Source organism: Cyprinodon tularosa, unplaced genomic scaffold, assembly GCF_016077235.1.
Source record: "Cyprinodon tularosa strain WSP-4 unplaced genomic scaffold, ASM1607723v1 ctg107, whole genome shotgun sequence".
NCBI lineage: Eukaryota > Metazoa > Chordata > Actinopteri > Cyprinodontiformes > Cyprinodontidae > Cyprinodon > Cyprinodon tularosa.
In genome coordinates, this window is record NW_024037860.1 from 3,986,701 (window position 1) to 4,009,353 (window position 22,653).

At 37.3% G+C, this 22,653-nt stretch overlaps 1 protein-coding gene across 1 annotated transcript; it reads right to left on the reverse strand.

Annotated features, from left to right (window-relative positions):
* Positions 1 to 6,726: 6,726 nt before the first annotated feature.
* On the reverse strand, positions 6,727 to 21,186 carry LOC119786313. Its single transcript, XM_038289602.1, has 8 exons — positions 21,064 to 21,186; positions 20,888 to 20,921; positions 20,678 to 20,707; positions 20,246 to 20,549; positions 19,775 to 19,926; positions 8,969 to 9,260; positions 7,977 to 8,122; positions 6,727 to 7,229 (listed from the first exon to the last, which is right to left on the reverse strand). Exons 2-8 carry the CDS (start codon positions 20,919 to 20,921, stop codon positions 6,883 to 6,885), a joined length of 1,305 nt encoding a protein of 434 aa, XP_038145530.1. The 5' UTR covers positions 21,064 to 21,186; the 3' UTR covers positions 6,727 to 6,882.
* Positions 21,187 to 22,653: the final 1,467 nt, after the last annotated feature.

The window sequence follows — 22,653 nt, forward strand, 5'->3', positions numbered from 1 at the left end:
CTGTCAAAATAAAACTACTGTATCTCACTTCACTTTTTAAAAGTTATTTCAGGCAGCTTTGGAGTGTAGAAGATCTAACGTGTTACAGAAAATAAGACTTGGTGCTTTTAAATCCAGCATTTTATGCTCAGCAGGATGTTTCTCGCTATTATCTGGTATGATCCTCTCTTTTAGCCTCAAAATTTATTTGATACACAAATGTGTTTTATTAAATGTTACTTGCAGCTAATTTACAGATAGGTCAACAGTTTTTTTGTTTTTTTTTAGCGTGAGAGTCTGAGTAAACAGATATTCTTATCAACAGCAGCTCTGTTCTTCCTGTTTATTAGTAACTCCAGTTTAAAGGAAACATTTATGAATGTGCCTTTGATAGACAGAGAAGCCCCACTGATAACAGCTGCTCCAAGTTTTAAAAGAAGCACCACTAAAGTAAATCTATCTAGTTTATATAAGTATCACCACACCTCAACAATTTAACACTGTAACAAAGAAGGACTAATTGTCATCACTTTGTTTTCTGTTATAAACAAAGAAATAAGGAGAAAAGGAAAGTGTAAAGTAGGTTAAAAAAACAAAAAAACAAAACAGAGAGGAGATCATTTAAGATAAACTCTTTAAATAACCCTTAATAATATATATGTATTAAATAACTATGAGAAATGACAATAGAGTTTTATGGAAATCATAATCCTGCTCAGAAGGCAGTGCTTATCAACCAGGCTTGCTTCTAGTTGAAGTGAAACCGAACCCCAGTTAAAGAAGCCTTTTATACAACTCCAGAATGCCACATTATGTAATGCAAAATGGAAAAAAAAGCATTTCAAGGTGTAACAGAATTTATTCCAGTGATACAGAGAAACAATTCCTATACCTCAAGCTTGGTTCTCCACCCAAAGGAAAGAGACTCCCTAATGGGTTTTTAAATACTAAAACCATACACTATCACCCAAAGTCTGGGATTTCAGTATCCGGTCTTGATCCCCACATTACATTATGTTTATATAAGGTAACAGAAATACTCAGAGTAGCATGCATATAACAGTATACAGCTCACATTCCTAATCTATCTCTAATAACCCCCCCTGGTGAGGTGGTCAATGAAACCACCTCAATAAATAAATTGCAGTGTGTGTGTAAATGAGGGCTATCATATATATATGAAAGACGGCTCATTCTGGCATCAGTGGCATCTATTCACACAGGGGAACTGGGGAACTTTTAGATCATTATCCATTTCCTCTTGTCAACTTATGGAAATACGAGTGATAGGAGAAACCAAAGCACATATCCCAGACCAAATGGCTGGTAGCCGTCCTAACAATTTCTGTCCTCAACAGTACCATACGACAGCTCTATTTACTGTTAAATGAGTAATTATAATAATAATAATGATACATTTTATTTAACCTTTCTAGATGCTCAAGGTCACTTTACAGAACATAAAAATGAAAATACAAAGATACAAAAACATGAACATAAAAACAATTATGGGGCGGGACGAGAGTAATGTATTTACAAATAAGTGAGCTGGAACAGGTGGGTTTTGAGTCTGGTTTAGAATAAGGAGAGAGAGTCAATACTGCGGAGGTCAGGATGGAGCGAGTTCCAAAGCTGCGGAGCAGAGCAGCTGAAGGCTCTTTGTGAAGGAGGTCTGACAGATATGGAGGAGCAAGGTTATGGATAACTTTGAAAGTATAAAGAAGGATTTTGAATTGTATTCTAAATGGAACTGGGAGCCAACAGAGCTGCTGAAGGACAGGGGTAATATGATGAAAAGAGGGGGTTCCGGTGATACAGAATGTAACGATTACATTCCCAGTAAGGTCAACAAAAGTCTTGCAATACATTTTATTTAATTGTCCCTACTGAATGTTTTTGTAGCAGTATTCTGATGAATAAAACAGGTAACATTGGAGGTTGGGGATGAATGAAAAATTGGATGTATGGGAGGTATTTTGAGGAGCTACAGTAGATGTTACACATTAGCAGACCACGGTCCACATGTATAGATTACTGCATGTTGTGTGACGACACTGTCTAACTTCATTGCATCCGGCAGTCTGGGTCACCGCTGCAAGCCACTTTTAGACACAGAAGGCAAACCTGTGGCAAGCTGGGCGATGGGAAAGAAGAGGAAGACGATGAGAAAAAGAGAGCGGAGAAAATGTGGACTGCTGGAAGAACTACAGTGAACTGGTGAAAGAAAAGTGAAATGGTGTGCTCAAAGATGGCCCTGCACATTTGAGTGTTGATGATGGCCCTGCATATTTTGAGATTGGCTCATGAACATAATAAAAAATAAATATCGATCCAGGCTCAAAATGAGCATGATATGTGCTTGACAAGGGCTTTGTCGCCATTCAAACACAGTTTTAAAAGCCTTCCAGGGCAGCGTAAATCCTACTTATCTCATTAAGCCTGTAAGACAATAATTTTCTTCCATGAACTTCCTACCAATCTGTGGTTTGAACTGCATTTTTAACTATAGGGCACAAGTTTACTCCTGAGGTTTTGCAGGAGGAATCCGATGCTAGTAAGGGGTGAAGGTTTGCGGTGGAGGGTGGAATAGGCTGTGTACATTCTTTGCTGAAACTTGGATCTGTACTTGGCTGGACAGCTTTGGGGAGCCATAGATTCTGCACTAAAACCTCACTTGGGAATTGCACAAGAGGAATAAATGAGGAGCTCCAGGTTCTGAGGCTTGTCCTAGGATTAGAACAGTGAAGGACAAAGGACAGGTAAGCAATGGGAGAATCAGGTTACAAGGTTACACTGAGAACAAACCTGCAATAAACCTGCACAAAACCCTGCAGACCAAAAGCTCATGACCATAGATGAGGGTAGGAAGTAGATCAACCGGTAAATTGAGAGATTTGTCTTTACCACAACAGACAGCCCGCTTCACAGCAGACGCCGCACCAATCCGCCTATCGATCTCTCACTCTATCTTCTCCTCATTCGTGAAAAAGACTTCAAGATACTTAAACTCCTCCTTTAAAGATGAACTATCAGCTTGTTGCATCTTTCTAGAAGGAACACATAGCACCGCAGTAATTGGACCTGCTCGTGTCTGCCTTCAAGAATTGCATTGATAATTTGGCCGGCAGTACATTTCCTTGAAGAGCCACAGTCCTAATACCGTAACAAGGGGGTTGTGCTAACAGTCACTCAGTGGTCAGACCATAATTATATGTGCAATCAGTGTTTGTGTCTCAACACTTGATTCCAAATCTTCTTAGCAGTTTCCTCTGCATTAGCAGGAGGACAAAAAGTATGTTTGAACAGGGTAACAAACTCATGTTATGAGTAATAAGGCTCAAGAAGCGAAAGCGCTACGAAGGCCTATTGTATTTCAAATTTTTATTATTGTTTTTTTCCCCTAATGAAATGCTTATTTGGAGGCTTTAACATCTAAAAACTCACCAAACTTTGCAAAAAATTTGTCTCCCATGTAAAATTTAGGCATTTTAATGGAAGTAGAAATGGACATTGCCAAACGCCTTCAACAGCGCCCCCTAGAGTGATATGGGGAAAATCGTAAGTCGCAGAGACTTGAAATTTGGCACATAGGTAGATCTCACCATGTGTACTAACATGCATGTGTGACAGACGAAGCCTACCTCTCTACCTCAATTTCACCTACACCCCCCACCAAGACAAAAATGAAGTATTTTAATAAAACTCATATATCTGCAAGAAACTTAGTTTTATTTTAAAAGGGCTTTCATGCTTCTATCTGCAGCTAAATTTAACAGTTTTGAGGAGAGTAAAAATCTTTTGTATACTATGTCCAAAGGTTTAATTTCTTTTGAAATTATGACAAACACGGACATCAATAGTTTTTTTTATTTATTGCTATCGGCGTAATATTGTTGCACTTATAGTTGTGATTTATGAGGACACCAAAAACCTGATTGAAACTTGATGACAAACTGGCTGATGGTTGCAGTTACTTTGACTGTCTGAGCTATTTTTTCTCAAAGGGTTTCATGACAGAAATGATTAAATATCAATTTTTATTCAAATATTATTCCCGGAACATGAAGATGTATGAGGAACATATTTTGAGGGAAGACCCAATAAATGATGAGTCTTATCCACTCCACAGTGAATATACATTGTGTCTTTGGGAAAGCCCTTTGGATTCCCAGTTCATATAAATATTGAAAAACAACCTTTGTCCCAAATGTGATTGAGGCGAAATGGTAACTTTGGATTTCTGACATCCAACTGGAATATAAGGTTCTGTAACTCTCATCTCTCTATCCTCTAAAATCTTCATAACATTTTACAATCAAATGGGTTATCTGACTGAGTGATGCTGTTTACCTGTTTTACTGATCAACGGTTCTTTCCTCAGGTGAATAATAATTTTCTTTATTCAACCATGTTTTACAGGGATTGCATTTGTAATAAGAAATTAACATTACTTTTCATTTTCTATTGATTGAGAACTTCACTGGTTTTTTTTTTTTGCTCCTGCAGAGCAAAGCAGCCTCAAACACTTATCACCTCTTGCTGCTTAAAGTATTTTAAAAAATCTGTGATCCGAATCCATATTTTTATCACCAGATATAATGCTAACTTTGAATCTGAACTTGTCATAAAGGTCAGTCTACAATAACCACTGGATCTGTGGGGCCTCACATGTCCCTTGTCAGGACGCAGGACTATGGACGCAGAAATCGAAGCAGAGAGACAGATGTTATTCACAAAAGCATTTTTAATATATGTTGGATCTGCAACTCAGCCAAACGGACATTATTGAATGTGTTAACATCTGGCCTATCTTGGACAATCTCAGAAGCCAGTTAAACAGACTCTTAGGGTTTTATTCTTTTTCTTTCAAAACTAGTCACTTGTTTATTTTTTAATAGCATGTAGTGTTTTGCATAGATGTTAGATTTCTGTAATCCTGTATTATTAAAATAAAGATATTGGTGTTTAACTTGCAGTTGTGTGAGATTCAAATACAAATTGTTTATCACTCAGGCCAGATCCACCCTCGTTTGGTAATAGTTTGAATAAACAGAGATAAAAATGTCTTTGATTGATAATTCATAACTCTGATGATAACCTAGCCTGGGTCACTAAATTGGTGTGGATACCTGGATTTTAACAGCCGGTCCAGGAACCATCCAGAAGTGAAAGGCATAAACCCTGGTAAGTAAGCAAATTAGAGCTACAATTATTCAACTAACACTAAATTGATTTCCCCTCTGATTTTGAATAAGTCAAATGATTAATTACAAGTCCAGTTCTAGTTAATCATTTATTCATTATCTGCAGGATATCATTTTGCACAACAGCAAAAACAGTTGTATAAACTGAACAGTGATGAGAAACTGGGCAGCGCTAAACAGGTGGATGGAATGAATCATTAAGCTAAACATCGCTGGCTAGGCCAGTGCCATGGCGGTCATGATCTTAGCACTAATGATTGGCCTAATGGAATGAATCATTAAGCCAATCATAGGTGCCAAGATCATGACACTGGCTTAGTCTGGGACAGATGTGTTTAACAGCTGCTGCATAGAAACCCAAACCAATGTATATTTTTTGTAGGGAAGACATTTTTCCCCTTGTGTCAATTTAGTTCAAAATAAAAATTAAACATCTTGTCCTGTGTCAGAGGCTGTGAATGGTGATTCTGAGGAGGACGGGAAGGGGGCAGAAGAGCTCTTTGAGCACAGAGTCTTACTCAGAGCTTGCATCTGTTTCATTAGAACAGTAAAATTTTCAAATAAACCAATGCATTATCGTGGGTGACATTACACAGTAAAATTTTAAACATTGTAAAAGTTACATCTTCACTCTTTTTTTTTATGTCCTATAAAATGTTTCTGCTCCAGGCTCCTGTTGATAATAATTCGCCAGCAGCAGTCCTTCTTTGTGTTGCAGCGCAGTGAGAAGGCTCCCACTGGAAAAACGATCTACAAATAAGGAAAACATTCCTTAAATTAAGTATATTTACCCTTGATTTGAGTAGGTAAATGAGACAGTTTGACAATGGAATGAGTATTTTTACTCTTGAAATAAAGATAATTATATAACATGCACTTGAAATAAGACAATGCAATTGTGTTTTCTTATTTTAAATATAAATTGTCTTGTTCCATTGGCAAGATGTCTCTTTTACCTCCTCAACCCAAGAACAAATGCACTTATTTTCTTAAAATAAGTGCATTTGATTTTGACTTTTTCCAGTGCTACAGATTATAACAGAGGCACTGCATCAACTAAATCCTACAAAAGCGACAATGCTGACTCTCTCTGCGGTGAGAACAAAGTTGTTTGCCCATAGGAAGATGTTACTTGGATATAACCTCACGGAATATCTTCAGAACAGCTCCAAATGACACAAAACTCATATGGGTGAGTAGAACATGATGTAATAACATAAAATCAAGGGCCCAATGTAAAAAAAAAAAAAAAAAATACAGTGTTTCCCTTTAAGCTTGTCATTCAAAATGTAGCTCTTCATGAAAATAATAGAAATGTACAGATCAATGCTGGACATTTTTTTTAAAGAATAATAAAGAAGTTTGCTATTTTTGAAATAATCAATTACACAAATTCTGGGCACTGTGTAATGAAATAAACTTATTAAATGATTCACCTTTTTACCATTTACTTAACTGATATGACAAAATGTTACACATTGTAAAAGGTTACAGAAACTTTAATTTCCAAATATTCAGCTGTTCAAAATCCATAACTCAGTTACTACAGTAATGTACATAAGTGGAAGCAAGAATAATAAACTCTCTAAGTGGTCATTGCAACACTTTAGAGAAAATTTTCTAAATCATAATAAAATCAAAGAGGAGGCAATAATAAAGGAACATTAACATTACAATCAGGTAGAAGTCTAAAATCTTCCTAAAGCAAACAGATAAAATTAAACTTCTCATAATCAGACTTGCTGAACCACAGATGGTCTCCATGTGTCTTTATGGCTCCACTCATGTCACAGTCCTCCTCTGGGGGGTTGTTAGCCCACCGTTTGAAACGCACAACATTATCATCAACCCAGAACCAGAAGTCCAGGGTGCAGGTGTAATGAAGGCCGAGCCATACGAAGGGACTGCTGGCCTTCTCAGCCTCCAGCTCAGCAAAGGCCTGCATCTCTTGATCCAGGATGGAGGCCAGATCTCTGTGGTTATCTCTGCAGTAGTACAGGGCTTCTTCCCAGTTCTTGTTTTGCTTAATTAGTTTAAAAGGCGAATCTTCAACAGAAAAACAAACACAAACTTAGTTTAAATACAGTTTTGGGATGTGCAAAACTGTAAAGGGTCACACAGTTAAAAATGATCAACTTTCCGGAATAATTACCAGCATTATTTTACAGAAAGTTGTTATAATTATGTTTCCCTGTGCTATCCAAAAGAAAACCTATAAAAAAAACTTGGATTGTACAGCATTTAATTATTATTTCACGGTAAAATCCTGGAATCAAAAAACCCTGTTAAATCAAAAATCGTCTGTAATCACTGCAGTGCAGTAAAAAAAAGCAAGGATTTCACAACATTAAATAGTTATACTACAGAGAAATACAAATACATCATTGAACCTGAAGGGGCAGTTTCCTCCTTCCAGGCTGAATGCAGATGGAAATAAACACGTATAACTGTTTACAGCTCTACACTAATGTTATTTGAATATGATAATCTATGGTACTTTTGAATTAACCCTTTTCTCATGACAATTCTCATTTTGTCAGCAAACGCTCGACATTAGTTGCATGAGATTATGTTTTTCATACAGATTATCTTTCTCTAACACTCGTCTGCCACATTTGTGAGTAGGACACCAGGCAAAGACGCAGCATCTGGTGCTTTTTAGAAGCAGAATCTGCATGTTAATGTAATACAATAATGTATGTCTGCTGGTAAAAGACTGACAGTTACACTGAAAATGGAAATCAAACTAGTGAGCCTTTCTATGATGGGAGTTTATGATCATGGATCACATACCAAGCTTTTTGCCAGTGATTTTTACTTCACAAAGAATCATATGTGGTTTTGTTGGTGAGATCACAGTGACATAGCGCCCAGAAACTGATGACTGAAGCCGATAGACATTGTTTTTGTTTGTCTCAAAGTTAGTGATGTTTTGAACCCTGGATAAAGAGAAGAAAAAAAAACATGTAACAATTTGACAAAAAGATGATCAACCACAATCGGCTAGAAGCTGTTAAAAATTAATAACTTCATATTCAGTCAAAATAATCCAGCTGCCTTGAAGATAAAGATGGAGCAGAAAATTAACAGCAAACATTAGAGTAGGGGTGTGGGAAATAATCGTTTTGGCGATATATCGTGATATTCGGCTGCACAATATAATATCGATCTTTCACTTCTTAGTATCGATTTTTTTTTTTAAAAATGGTTACATAAAACATTGATGGGAAAATGGGCTACCACTGCACCACCACTCTGGCAGAAAGCGCTGTGGAGCCCTTTAACTGTGCGTGCAGCACCAAATCTGTATTTGAGGCAGTCACAGTGGAAGAAAACCCCAAAAAACATGGATAAAAATACCTAATCAATATTTTCTGATGAAAATATACAGCACTTGCTGTTTTATCTCATCATTTGATTTTGATAGCTGGGGAAAATATGGCAATATATAGTGATACTGCAATATCGTAATAATATCGTATCGTGACCCAAGTATCGCGACATGTATCAAATCGCAACACTCATGCCATACTCACCTCTACATTAGAGACCTGCAGGATTCACAGAAGGACTAGGCTATTTGTACCATCTGACATGAAACCCAATCATGAACAATTTAATGTGAATTTAATCAGAATAGTCTTTAAAGAAATTCTTCCACATACAACTATAAGGTCGATTAAGGTTTTCTAAGTGTATCTAGAGGAATGACTGTTTCATGATATACAAGCAAATGGTTAAAAAAGGTAGAATTAAATCAGTTAAATAAAACAAGAGGTTCTTACAGTTTGTTGTTCGTGCCGTTGTTCTGCAGAGAGTTTCCGATGTAGATCTTAGCACCTGTTATGTTAGTCTCACCGCCATTCTGATCAATATTATAGATAGAGATGCAAGAAATGTTGTAAACCCCCTGAAGGTCGATTCTCCACCAGGGGTTGCTCTGTTTGTCACTGTGAGAACATGTGGAGGGATCCCCATCAAAGGCCCGGTCAGCAGTGTATGTACTGTTATTAAGAATGAAGGTTGAAGACTGTGATGCTTTCCTCATCAGATTAATTATTGGTCCACCACAAACAGCTTTAAAAAAATAGAAAATTATGAATTATTCAACTTTATATGGTCTTTTTTTTACATAACACTACTGTAGTTATAATTTATTTAAATTGTGTGCAGTACATGTATGTAACTTAAAGGCTATAAGGCAGAAAGCACATTTATCTTTGCATTCATTTTCTGAAGTACGCTCAGCCCTCATGAGAAATTATCTGTTCTTTCAAAACTTTCAGAGTCTCTGTCAGCTATAATACAGGTGTAACTCATAATAATAAATAATAAACATTTTGTTCTGCATACAATAGCAGATAACATCAATGAAGCTGGACAAATAAAATTGCATTTTCTGAATTGATAATAGCTTTTATAGTTACAGTAAGTGTTTTAAAATATCAAATCATTAGACATAAAAGGATATAAGTAAAAACAAAAAATAAATGAATCGCAGATTTAGTATATTTGGAGTATGAACTAAATATATTTACTCAAATAACTATTTTTAAATCTTACTTACAGGTGACTGAAAACTCTTCAGAGTATAAAGCTGTACCTCCTCCACTCTGATTCAGGGGTGGAGCTAGATGGGGGCCCAGAGGTGGACATGGCCACCCTCAGCCACTCATTGGCCACCTGTACCATTTTTTTCACCCTCTAATACAGACGGTGGCAGCAGTAATACTATCAAGAGGAATGTTTAAACTTGTCTCGAGGCAAGACATAAAAATACGACGAAATACGACGAAAAAAACGTCAAAAACAGTGCATAACTTTTCGTACGATTTCATACAAACTCATAATGAGAATACACTGACCACCTAGCTTCAAGATCTCTCTAAAGCCAGCTCTAATTCCTTGTCTCCGTCTTTTCCCTCCTAGTTTCAAACCAAGCCAACTGAACATCCAAGCCTGGACCTTCCTCATCTGTTGGATCTCTCAGGTCAGTCTGCTGCAGCCCTCCTACAGGAGCACACCTGCCTGTCCACCCTCCTACACACCATCACCAGAGAGAGAGTCTATGTTTGCACCTGGACTAAGGACACCATCCCTCCAAATCCAAACGACCTCAAACCCTGTGAGTTTAGCTTTCTCCACCTTCCCACCTCCTCTGACCAGTTATTCATCATCACTCTATCTTTTCCCCAAGCAGAACCCAGGAAGATCCTGCCAGACACCATTTCCTGATCATTGTTAAATAAAGCCTTTTCCTTAATCAAACAAACTGTCTCCGTGGTCGCCCTGATTCAGGGTCGTTCTTCTCTAAACATGACATGCACATCAAAATACTAACATTAAAGTTTATATATACAAAATTCATGCTCTTTTGAGACCCTAATTTTGTGTTTTATGGGGTAAAGAGAAAATTATGTCTCTGCAAAAATATTAATTAATTAATAATAAGTTAAAAATCAATTTAATGTAGATATTAGTACATGTCATATTGACGTGTAGCAGAACAAATTTTGATAACAGTTGGAAAGTAATGACAATGGAAAATATGTTTTCCCCAGACATTTTGTCCACTATACCTTTTATTTAGACAGCATGGATGTTTAAATATATGTATCTATTTTTAATCAAAAGGCTGTAGAAAGGTATAGTTTGTCTTTATTTAGAAAATATGGATGTGCTTGTCCCTGTTGGAACAGATGGAACCTGAGGTTCTGTGGCCTATTCTCTTTTGGCCACCCCTCAGTTTACATTGGTTATTTAATTGCCACCCCTATTAAAATTTTCTGGCTACGCCTCTGCTCTTATTCACATGACAGATTATGAGCAAAGTAAGGTTAAATTTAGTTACAGTAGCAGGATAATTCTCCATTCTGGTGCCTTATTTTAAATAAATATTACTTCTTTACTAGTGGAAGCTTTTTAGCAAACATCTATAATAGGCTCATCCATAGTACAGTCTTGTTTTTTTGTATATTATTTGAATAGAAATGTTCATGGTATAGGGTACATTTGTGTGGGACAAAGATGTGCTGTAAAATCATCAAAAGATAAAGATGTAAAAGTAAACAAAAGCACAGCATGTAAAACAAAAATTAGAAGAACACTACTAAATATTTAAATAATTTAACAACTTAATATTTTCCTGGCAGGTAATCTGACATAAAATATAAAATGATTTATAAAAACCAAATACATATCTTTCTTCACTCAAATGTTGTTGGAGGTTTCTAATGACAACTTTAATTCAAAGCATTGCCTGCATTGCCTTTCGGATGTTAGTCTGCCAAGAACCCAGCCTGTTTTTTTGTTGATGTGGCCATTCCAGGAGGGCCCTGGACTCTGCAGTGTAACACAAAGTCTTCTTCCCAGCTCTTGTTTTGCAGAGTTAGTGGAAAAGATGAATCTTAAGAAGATTTGTAGGGGAAAAACACTGTTGAATTGTCTGGCTGATTGTGGGTTCAGACCAAGCAAGGTCTCCACGCTAATTTCTGCGAAGCCCCCTGGCCCGGGAGTTCACCGCTCTGCATCGCAGATGCACAGGGTTTACACCAAATGAAATGTGAGGAGCGTCAGCTGCGTGAAGCTGACACCCCTCTGAAGTGAAAAAAACAAACAAACAAATAGTCTTCATTTGTGCATGTTTGTGCATTTAAAATTGTCTTTTGTAAAAATTCAAAATAAAAAAATAAAAAATCATGTATGCTATTATTGTTACATAGCTATTAGTGGTTATTTTTTAGGTCATCCAGAAGTCAACTATCCTCCCATTGAGCTCTGAATTTAATCAAAATTATCTAGCCTATCTTTTCATTACTACAAGATATGTGCATGTAAAACTGTCATTTGTGCTGATGTAGTTTTTAAGATTTTTAATTAGTGCTGCACTTGTTACCAGATATTAAGTTATAGCATAACATCATATTTCATTCGTTTGCTGGCATTCAATATAACACTATTTATGTTTACCATATTTAGTGGCTGGAATCATTGTTTGATATTTAGTAAATCACCAACCTCCCAGACACTTCTGGCAAGGTCTTGCTGCCCTCATTTCACAATAAAAGCACAGTTGAATCTTAACATTACGGACTGCTGCTAATTTGTCTATTAACAACTTTTGAATCGCCTTGGAACCCTTGACTTTTGGGAAACCCTAGAAGCAATGAAAAAAAAGATTCCACTTTGGTACATCCAGACGCAGCTCTGATTTGGTCAGATTCAACGGAACTTCCTTGTACATCCACCTAATACAGAAAGCACCGATGATGTGCAGTGGGCAGTGACAGACTGGAGTATAGTCCCTGCTGTATGTGGTTACAGTAGCTTGTATAAGCTATGAGAACAGAACATTTTAAACAGGACGTGCACCAGGAGAAATGGTCTTGTACATGCTACACGCAAATTTAAAAAACACTCCGCAGTCCTCACTCACTGTGGAGGGCCTTATAGCTACTCACACGTACATAACTGGTTTCAGATAGGAATTAATATTGCCGACCCTCTGCGGGAATGCACAAACGGAGTGAGAAGTGGGCAGGAAGGAACACCGATTGGGAAATGCCCATTGAAGTCCTCTCCAAGACAGAAAGTAGTAGCTAGACTTTATTGTCAGTTGTTTGGAAAAAAATAAGTCTGAAAAGTTGCTAAGTAAAGCAACACATTCGCTGAGATTGTGTTGATTTCGATCATGTTGGGATCTGGAGATTTACCACCTTTCTCCAGCAGAGTGCGCTGTGGGTCTCCTGGGCTGGAGCACACCTGAAGCTCATCAGCCCATCAGGAGACCTTCCTACATAAGCAGCAGCCAGACCTTCCTTCAACGCCGCAGTGTTGACCAAGTTTGGTTAGCGAACCTGAGCCTCTGTTATTCAGAAAGAATCTTAGTTGTCTCTAGAGAGAAACCTGATTCTAACCTGCCTCTGTCTTCTTGCTCACAGGAAACCCATCTAAGGTCTAAAGCTCTGGATGAGCTCTGCCTGTAAACCTGCCTGCCTGCCCAAGGAAGCCAAACCTGAAGATTTCAATCAGGACTCCTCCTGCAGCTCTCAAGGAAGAGCTGGAAACTCAAACCAAGGTCTGCCACTCACAAGTCAGAAGCTAGACGCTGCTGCTGCTGCTGAGCACTTTGCTGAACCAAAAGTCTCTGGACCCAACCGGTTCCCTCCCTCACAAAGAATCTGTCTGGATCTCTTCAAGGTATATTCTGAATTAATTAACTCGACAAATCATCTGACTGCCTGGCTAATCAAACTATCCGTCTCTGCAGACATCAGTGATTCCAGTCCCGGACCTGTGCCTGAACCAGTTCATGTTCTCTTTGTGAAAACCTTTCAATAAACTCTGTTAAACTTTTACTCTGCTTCCAGTGGTGTTCTGCATGTGGGTTAAGTCTCTTAAGCCAATCATGACAGATCATACAGGTTGTACAGCGCTTTTGCTAGATTAGATGGCAAAGCGACGATGGTCATTTTAGGGTTAGGCTTTTTTTTTTTACAGGTCATTGTAAAAGCTCTACGATCACTGGAGTTAGGCTTGTTTGGCTGGTATGCTGATAGATCGTGTTCTGATGTGATTAATGACATATTGCTGGATTATTAAAATGTAGTTCAAGCAGTATCGGTGGTTGCTCTCCTAAACAGGGGAGACTCAATGGTGTTAATTTAATCCAGACATCACGTATTGTATTAACACATAAAACACATTACTACAACGGGGGATATACTGATGTAAAGTGCTGTGAAAGATTAAACTCCAGAAATTAAGGCATGTTCACCACAAAATGACTGATCTGACTGAGTGATCACTTTTTCTTCTCCTCTCGACTCATGAGGAAAATCTTGCTGTCTGGCCACCGTCGGTCAAAAGTCCTTAATTATGTTTGCCAATCAGCATTGAGTGTCCAGCTTAATGACCCGTCCCTGCTCTATAGACCCACTAATGCTATGTTCACACCTAATGTGATTTCAGCATTTTTTTATGCTTGTTCACATAAAGGTCAGAGCATCTTTGATGCTCCAGAAGCGTGTTCAGTGTGTACAGATGCGTCTGATGCTTATGCTGCTCCTGTGTTCAATGGCAGAGAGCGGCTTTGCTATATTTGCTGTTATAAGTGGGTAAAAATAGTTTTAATATGTTTTTAAGTGAGAAAGTACACCCCAAAACATTGTCTGTGCAGTCAGTTCATTAAGATTACGATCCTGTCTAAAAAAAAAATTTATTCGGTGTTGGAGCCGCTTAAGACCCCCAGCAGTGCACTGTCACTGGGAATCCGAGAACAGCTACATCAGGCCAGGGTGCCTCTTGGGGATTTTTCTGTTACTTTTCATGGTGGCTGGAAGTAGATGTTAGCATTTTTCTATTATGTGGTACAAACTGAAAGCGCCGGAATAATAAAAAGCAACATATTTTTCAGGCAGGTTACAGCATTTTAGGTTAATTTAGGAATTAAAAAACTGTTTCAGGGGAAAGATCATAGCACTACACATGAACAGCGCTGTCTGCCTCACTGCCAGCTCACAGATTAGCTTCTCTGATTGTTTGAAAGTTCAGTTTTTTCAATTCCAGCATCTGCTGCTTGTGAAGTGCATCATGTGTCTCAGAAGCTCGAGAGTTCTGGTTTGATTGCTCCTATAGGTCAAGATGAACTGCCCTGGCTGTTCGAGACAACTGGAGGACCTTTTGATGTACCTTGATGTGCTGCTTGTGCTGCTCAAATCACATTTAGACAGAAAGAAAGGTTTAGCCTCACTGGAAGTAACATATTTCGGCATGGCTCTACGTTCTCTCTGCTTACCTCAATAGACCCAGGTTCAAACCTCAACTGGGATTTCTCAAATAACCTTTCCCTGTCAGGTTTCAGTGGTGGTTTGAGGACCCAAATGCAGAGGCAGAGGCTGAGGATATTTCTTGCAGTTTAATTAAATAAACAGAGGTAACAGAGGCGGGAATCCAAAAATCCAAAATCAAACATGAGAAATATAAAGCAAACCAGAACTATGGAGACATCTGGGGAAAACCAAACACAAGGAGCCGGGAAGAGATGAGGAACGTAGACCACAGCATGGGAAGACAGCGAAGACAAGGAACCAACAAAGAGTGAGAGCAGAGGGAGAGCATATATAGCAGATAGAGACAAAGGGAGGGCTAACGAGCAGACAAGGTGCAGGTGTGAGAGGAGGCAATGAGGGAGCCAAGGGGAAAGGAACATACACACACAAGAGGGCAATAGAGGACAACAGAAAAACATGAGAACTAATATGAATCTAGAAATTACAACAAAACTGGAATTAAACCAATAAAACTAGAGAATAAGGAGCAAAATAAAGAACAGAACCAAGACCATGACATTCCCACTGGCCAAAAATCCATTTTAACCCGGGAACAATCACCTTCTAGTGGGACCAGCTCACTTAGAGGTTGTTTCTGTTTTTTGGGGGAGATGCTATTCTAATGGATCTGATTGGCTGGATATTCAGCTCCTATTAGTTGGAAGCCAGCAAATGACTAGGTGTTTGGGAATTATTTTCTATGGTAAGTTGAAGATATTACTAAATATATTATGTTCTAAGGTAAGTTGATGATATTACTAAATATTTTGCCATTGTGAAATTAAAGCTGACTGCCCCATAGCAAAATAGTCAGCATTTATATCTGATTTGTCATTGTTCTGGTTCTGTTCAAGTTTTATCTCTGAGTTTTCATTGGTTTTATTTCAATGTTTGTGTTCTAGTTATTTTTGATGGTATTTGAGTTCTTAGATATTTCTTGCCCTCCTGTGTCAGTCTCCTTTTCCCTAGCTCCCTTCTTGCATCTGTTCACACCTGCTCCCAATCTACTAATTATCCTGGTCTTTGTTTTTCTCTCCCATATATCATCCTCCTGTTCAGTCACTCTTGGTCGGTTTGTTGTCATATTGTTTGCCCCCTTGCTGTGAGTATTCCTGGTTTTCAGTAGTTTTAGATTTTTGTGGATTCATGTTTTTGGATTTTTGCTTCTGTTACCCTTTTTTTTAAAAAACACTTTTGCTTTGGTGCCTGCATTTGGGTCCTCCTGTCAAAGCTCCACCGCACCTGACATGATGCTGTCAAATAAAATTAATTGTTTTAATCATCTGTTGTATACCTGCAGCTAGCTAATTGTTAGCATGGTAGGTGTTATCCAGTTTAAATGGGTCCGATTTGGTCCTTAATTTAGCTTATAAAAAAATCTCAACTCACCTTTTTAAATTACAGTTTAATATAAATATTAAGTCAATAAATAAAACCAAAACTGAAAAATTATCAATTGGATATTATATGCTAAGAATAGAAGTTTAAACTCCCATAGGATTAAAAAAAAGTTCTCTATAGCAACAGATTTAAGTTGCTGTGGATTCTAAAAGCTTTAACTGGTTTTGAAACTGGTTTCTAAACCATCAAACTACTAGAAAGCATGTTTAACTTTTTCTACTGACTATGATAATGACATGGTTAAATTAATTTGAGTTAAAGTTGCTTAGACAGACAACAGATCCAAGAGAGCAGCATAAGTATCATCATTAAAGAGAAATGTTATTGTGAAGACCAATCATTTCAGATTTTTAGTTGAATTAACCAGACTGACTCAATTAACTACTGAAGTGTGATGCATAGGATCACCAAAGTGTATAATAAGTCGTTTATTGTATTCTCCATGCTTTTAAAGAACTTATGTTTAAACAAAAGTGATTTAACACCATAACATTAACCAAGTGGCTATTTTTTCATTTGAATTTGTTTTATTTTTAATCAGTATTTGTAATCATGCCTTAAAGTTGATGATCCCTAAACTGAGACAGAATGATAGATTAAGAATAATTAACGGACATATTTCAGGATAGAAATAGCTGAGAAATGAGCAGGGTGGTCAGTGATGGAGTAAACTAGGTCAAACTATTGGTTAAAGTACACCATCTTATTTTTAATCAGTGTTCTTAGATAAGCCACTGATTCTGATCCCTTTCTCCCGACTGGTTGGCACATCCAGACACATAATTGCTACCTACCACCATATAAAGGCCTTATTTTAGGATACAGTTTAAATTTTTTTCCAATGAATCGATTCAAAACATATTTTAGCACTTGTTGTTGCCATTTGACTTTGCAGCTGGGATAATAAAACTGTGTCTTTGTTGTTTTTCAGGGAGGTGAGCAGATGTGGTAGAGGATGTATTGATCAGAGGGAGCATCAGCAGAGGAAGAACCATCGTTAGGGTTTTAGCACATTTCCACACAGTCTTGTTTTGATCAGATGTAGTTTATTGGTGCAGATGTAATAATCAGACAAAATGGATGCTGGTAAAAATGAATCTTCATTAAACCTTGCTTTATGATGCAGTGTTTCCAAACATCTACTACGGCAGCCTCACTATAAATCATAGCTAGCTTCTGCTTCACAAACAGGAAGGTAACATATCCTGTTTTTAAATGAAAGCTTGACATCTCCATGAGTGATTATTAAAATTCAGTTTTATTATATTTTATTAAAACGTCTTTAATCATGTGTAAGAAACCCCAAATCGTCAGTTTATTTAGTCAGTACATAATACAGCAGGAACAATGAACTATTAAAACATAATTTTGTGTTTCTTTGTTTTAAATTTAGTATGTCATGAAAAAGAGGTCCTCATGTTATGGAATATATATATATATACTTCTAGAGAAGAGTTTAACATGTTGATCAGTTCTATTCCCATCAGTATTGTCTCTTTAGCACAAAGCATTATAATGGCTACCTCTCTGCCTGTATCACTTGGTTCTCTATTATAGCTGAAGTTTTTAAAGTTTTTTATCAGGAACCAGCTTTTGCCAGTCTACCTCTATCTGTAAACACAGATGGACTCCTATGGACAGGAAACTCTGGAACTTCAGATTCCTATTACCTGATCGACATATTGTTATGAACAAAGTCAAAGAGGTTGTTTTCAAAATTGTACGTCAGTTTTATTACTTGTCCGAAGCAAATATAAGTATTTTTTCTTCTGTAAGTAACAACTGTACCTTTTTAGTGAATGTGAATTAGAAACCATTGATTATGTCCATGTCCATGTCATGTTCTTTCTATTTCTATTTGCAAAGATGTATATTCCATAAATGAAGGATATTTTTTTGAGCAAATTAGAAATGCTTCTTATAGTAACTTATCCAAATTTAGCAACCAATAAAAAATATATTATTATAATTCTAGCAAAATATTATCTACAATGATTTGCCAAAAAAAAAAAAAACATACCCTCCTTTTATACAGTAGTAGCCATTCAAAATCTCCCCACTTTCCTTGATGGGCCCTTGGCTGGTCCCCTACAATTCCTTTTTAAACATAGATCTTTGTACCAAAATGTTCTTTCTGTCATAATTGGTGGACATTAATATCTGAAGAGAAGTGCCTGGTCAGACCCTGCAATAGAGCCCTGCACTCCCGCGGGACTCACGGGACCCAACGCAAAGCAGTGCGGCGCTGGACAAATATTAAATGTTCATTGCGGATGCGGACGGGAGTGGTGATAAGCTGCAGTCCCGCAAACTAAAAACGTGTTTTAAAATGTAAAATAAAGTCATAATTTATCAATCTATGTCTATCATATATAGGCCTACATCACAATGTGCTGGGTGGGGCTCCATCATATGGGGTTTAAAATGATTAATTATAACTTATTGTATTTTTATTTCATACGTGAATGTGATGATGAGTGCCATATAAGATTATGCACAATATATTATTCTTAATATCCTCAGTAGATTTTGGTAGGTTAGTTGGGCATTGCTGTGAAGCTCGTGCCACCTAACGCGCGTCATACACTATGCGGTGAAGAATCCGCCAGTAATGTGCTCAGCTAAGCACAGTGTGTTTAATTACTCAAACTAATAACTCGTATTGCCTTGAGCACTATGCGAACGTTGGAGTCATGCGGAAATTGCGGGCGGGAACGGGACAAACTATTACAGGTGTGGGCGGGAGCGGGACTGAACACTGCGAGAGCGGGCGGGGGTGGGACTGGGAAATCTGTCCCGCGCAGGCATCTACCCTGTAATACAATGAAAGGGTGGAGCCGGAAAAAAAAAAATGCACTCCCAGGAGAAGGAGGAGGTCACTGCAATGGCTGGGAGTTGCAGGGAAGTCTGCTGTCATTTGGCTGCTGTTTGACAGGGAAGGACCATTTTGAATAGCTGCTACTGTACCTTTAAAATAACAGAACTTCGAGTACCATTTAAAAATATGGATAAAAGGATAAATCAGTCAAACTAATAAAATCACTTAATCATTTTAATATATATATGTAGCAGACCTCGAGGTGTTTTGATTCATTTAGGTTGTGTTTTGTTGTTTTTTACATTTTGTTGTATTTTTTCCCTGTACTTTGTATTTTTCTGTTAAGTACCAAATCAAACCTTAACTTCTTATACTTAAGAAAAAATATATATAAACAAAAAAGATCATATAGCTTAAAAGTGTATTGATATATCTGAAAAATGTCCAAGTTAAAATATTGAGACATTTAAGCATCAAACTATCTGCAGCTTCTAATAATTTTATGTTTTTCCCTTTATGGGGGTAAATTAAATCAAACATACCAGTGATGTTCACCTCACAAAGAACCAGATGATTTTGGCCTGGTCTGAACACAGTGACGTATCGCCCCAACGCTGATGTGGGAAAGCTGAAGGCAATCATATTAAGGTTTTCATAGTTTATCTCCTGTCCTTGCTCTGTGATGTTGTAAACCCTGGATGAGGAAAAATATTCAAACATACAGCTGATCAGACACTGAATACTACTGAACATTATTGTGACAAAAGATGCAGAAGAAGGAACACCTAAAGAAAGCAGTGAGATTGTGATGCTTCCATTTTAAAAACTTCAATGACTTTCAGCTTTCTGGGACTTTCAGGCAAAAAATATACTTCCATGTTTGAAAACTGCCTCCAAAGACAAATAATTAAAAACAATTACATGGAATACATAGTCATGTTATTAAAAGTATTATTTTAAGGTCAATAGGAAAATATAAAATAAATCCCATTATTGTATCATGTTGTTCTTACAGTCTGTTGTTGGTGCCGTTGTTCTCTAGGGAGTTCCCGATGTAGATCTGAGCTCCAGATATGTTAGCTACATCATTTCGTTTGGTATGGATAGAGATGCAAGAAATGTTGTAAATCCCCTGCAGGTCAATCCTCCACCAGGGGTTAGTCTGATTCTGGGTGCGACAACATGTTCTGGGATCCCCATCAAAGGCTCTGGGAGGGATCAGTGGTACGTGTTCTCCATTAGTCTTTATCCAGTCTAAGGTTGAGGACTGGGATGCATTCTTTGCCTTCAGACTTATGCTCATTTTGTTACAGAGATCTGAGGATCAAATACAAAAAAAATAAATAAATGATATTTTTGTTGCATTTAGCTTATAGATAGCTCATCTAACATTTTGATTTATTTAAGCAGAAATGATCTGTTTAACAAAGAATATTTGATCCTACCTGTTGTCTGCACAGCTACATTTTGGATTGCTGTAAATTCCAGAGAAGTTATTGAAATAACGCTAATATTTACATTTTTAAAAATCTTTGAAAAAACGATTCAGCTCTTTCAAAGTAGATCTGATGTTGTGAATCTGAACTCTTACTTCTCTCTGTAATATTTTTACATTAATGAGAAAGACATTCAGCTGAATAAAATGAGACCCTTACTTATAACCCAGACGAAAACCAAACTCCACAGCATCTTGGAAGGAAAAAAAATGTTATCCAGTTAGTGAAAATAGTTGTAAACAACATACTCAAATTAATGACGGTCTTTCAGAAATGAAACTAGGCAAAGAAAAAAGAAAACTTTCTGTCAGTTCATGTTTAACAGCCTCCCTCACCTCAGCAGTTGGTCCTCGTTCCACTCTGATGTTCACTTAACCTCCTGAGTGAATTCTGCTTCCTCCACTGCAGCTTTTATAGAAATGAATTAATCACACTCTAATTCAAATATTTAGATGGTAGCTGATAGGTTCATTCAAATTCAGACCTTTGTATCTTATTTACATTAGATAAAAAATAAATATTGGTGTGTCCCATATGTCATCTTCACATTGCAACCATAAAATGTAAATATGCCCTCAGTTTATTAGTGGTATTTCACGTATATACTTTTACACAGTAACAAAAAATGGTTGCTTTGTTCCAAACTTTTTCCTGCTACTGAAAATGTTGTTTTTACCACGTGAAATAAACCTTTACCCTACATTGTTTGGGGTTTCACTAATCAAATATGACCTCTTCAGATCATATTAACTTTAGTCACCTCAGCAGGATGTTTCTTGCTATGTGTTTTTATGAAATGTTATTTGTGTCTACTTTTCAGATAGGTAAATACATTTACTTTTGTTGATCATGAGAGTCTGAGTAAACAGTGAGCTTTTCAACAACAGCTCTGTTCTTCCTATTTCTTAGTAACTTCAGTTTAAAATAAAAAGTTTATGAATGTGCCTTTGATAGACAGAACAGCCCCATTGACAACAGCTGCTTTTATAAGAAGTACTACTGAAGTAAATTTAACTAGGTTATCTAAGTACCACCATACCTACACAATTTAACACTGTAGCAAAGCAGGACCTTTGTTTGTCTGCTTTTTTCCTGCAATAAACAAAGAAATAAGGAGGAAAAAGGTACATGTGAAGTAGGTGAAAAAAAAGAGAAAGGTGGCACAGTGAGTAGCACTGCTGACTTGCAGCAAAAAGGTTTGATTCCCAGCCCGGGGTCTTTCTGCATGGAATTTGCATGTTCTCCCTGTGTATGCGTAGGTTATCTACGGGTATTCCGGCTTCCTCCTTCAGTCAAAAAACATGCTGTTAGGTAAAGTGTGTGCACAGTATGCATCTTTGTGTGTCTCTGTGTTGCCTGGCGACCTGGGAGGGGGGTAACCCTCCTTTCACACATTGACAGCTAGAGATAGGCACCAGCACCCCTCACGTCACCAGCAGGGATAAGTGTGACAGAAAATAGATAGATTGGTTCAATGGACATAGAAAAGCAGCCAAGAGGTTTAGTGGTTTGTTCCAACCTTGACCTGAAAATCCAACGTAGTTTTTTATGATACCCACAGTAGAAAAACAAAACAAAAATTTATCTATTAACACTTTTAGTTATGTCAGTCCCTTTTATATATTTTTCATACAGTCCTATTATTAACTGTAGTGTAAGTGTTACTTTTGTCATTTTCTAAATGTATTTTTTCTTTACACGTTTTCAGAAAATTCTGATGAAACAAATGAGGGATTCAGACTTCCTATCTGAACTATGAACCAGCTAGGTCATGTCTGAGCTAGAAGCACTTGAACAGAATGCATTATGGGATTCCTCATAGGTGATTCTCCTCAGTTCCTCTGACTTGATCCTGGCCTGTTTGGCTGTCAGTATGTTGCAATTCCTGGCATTAAAACTTTGATAAACAAGATCAGCTGTTTGTG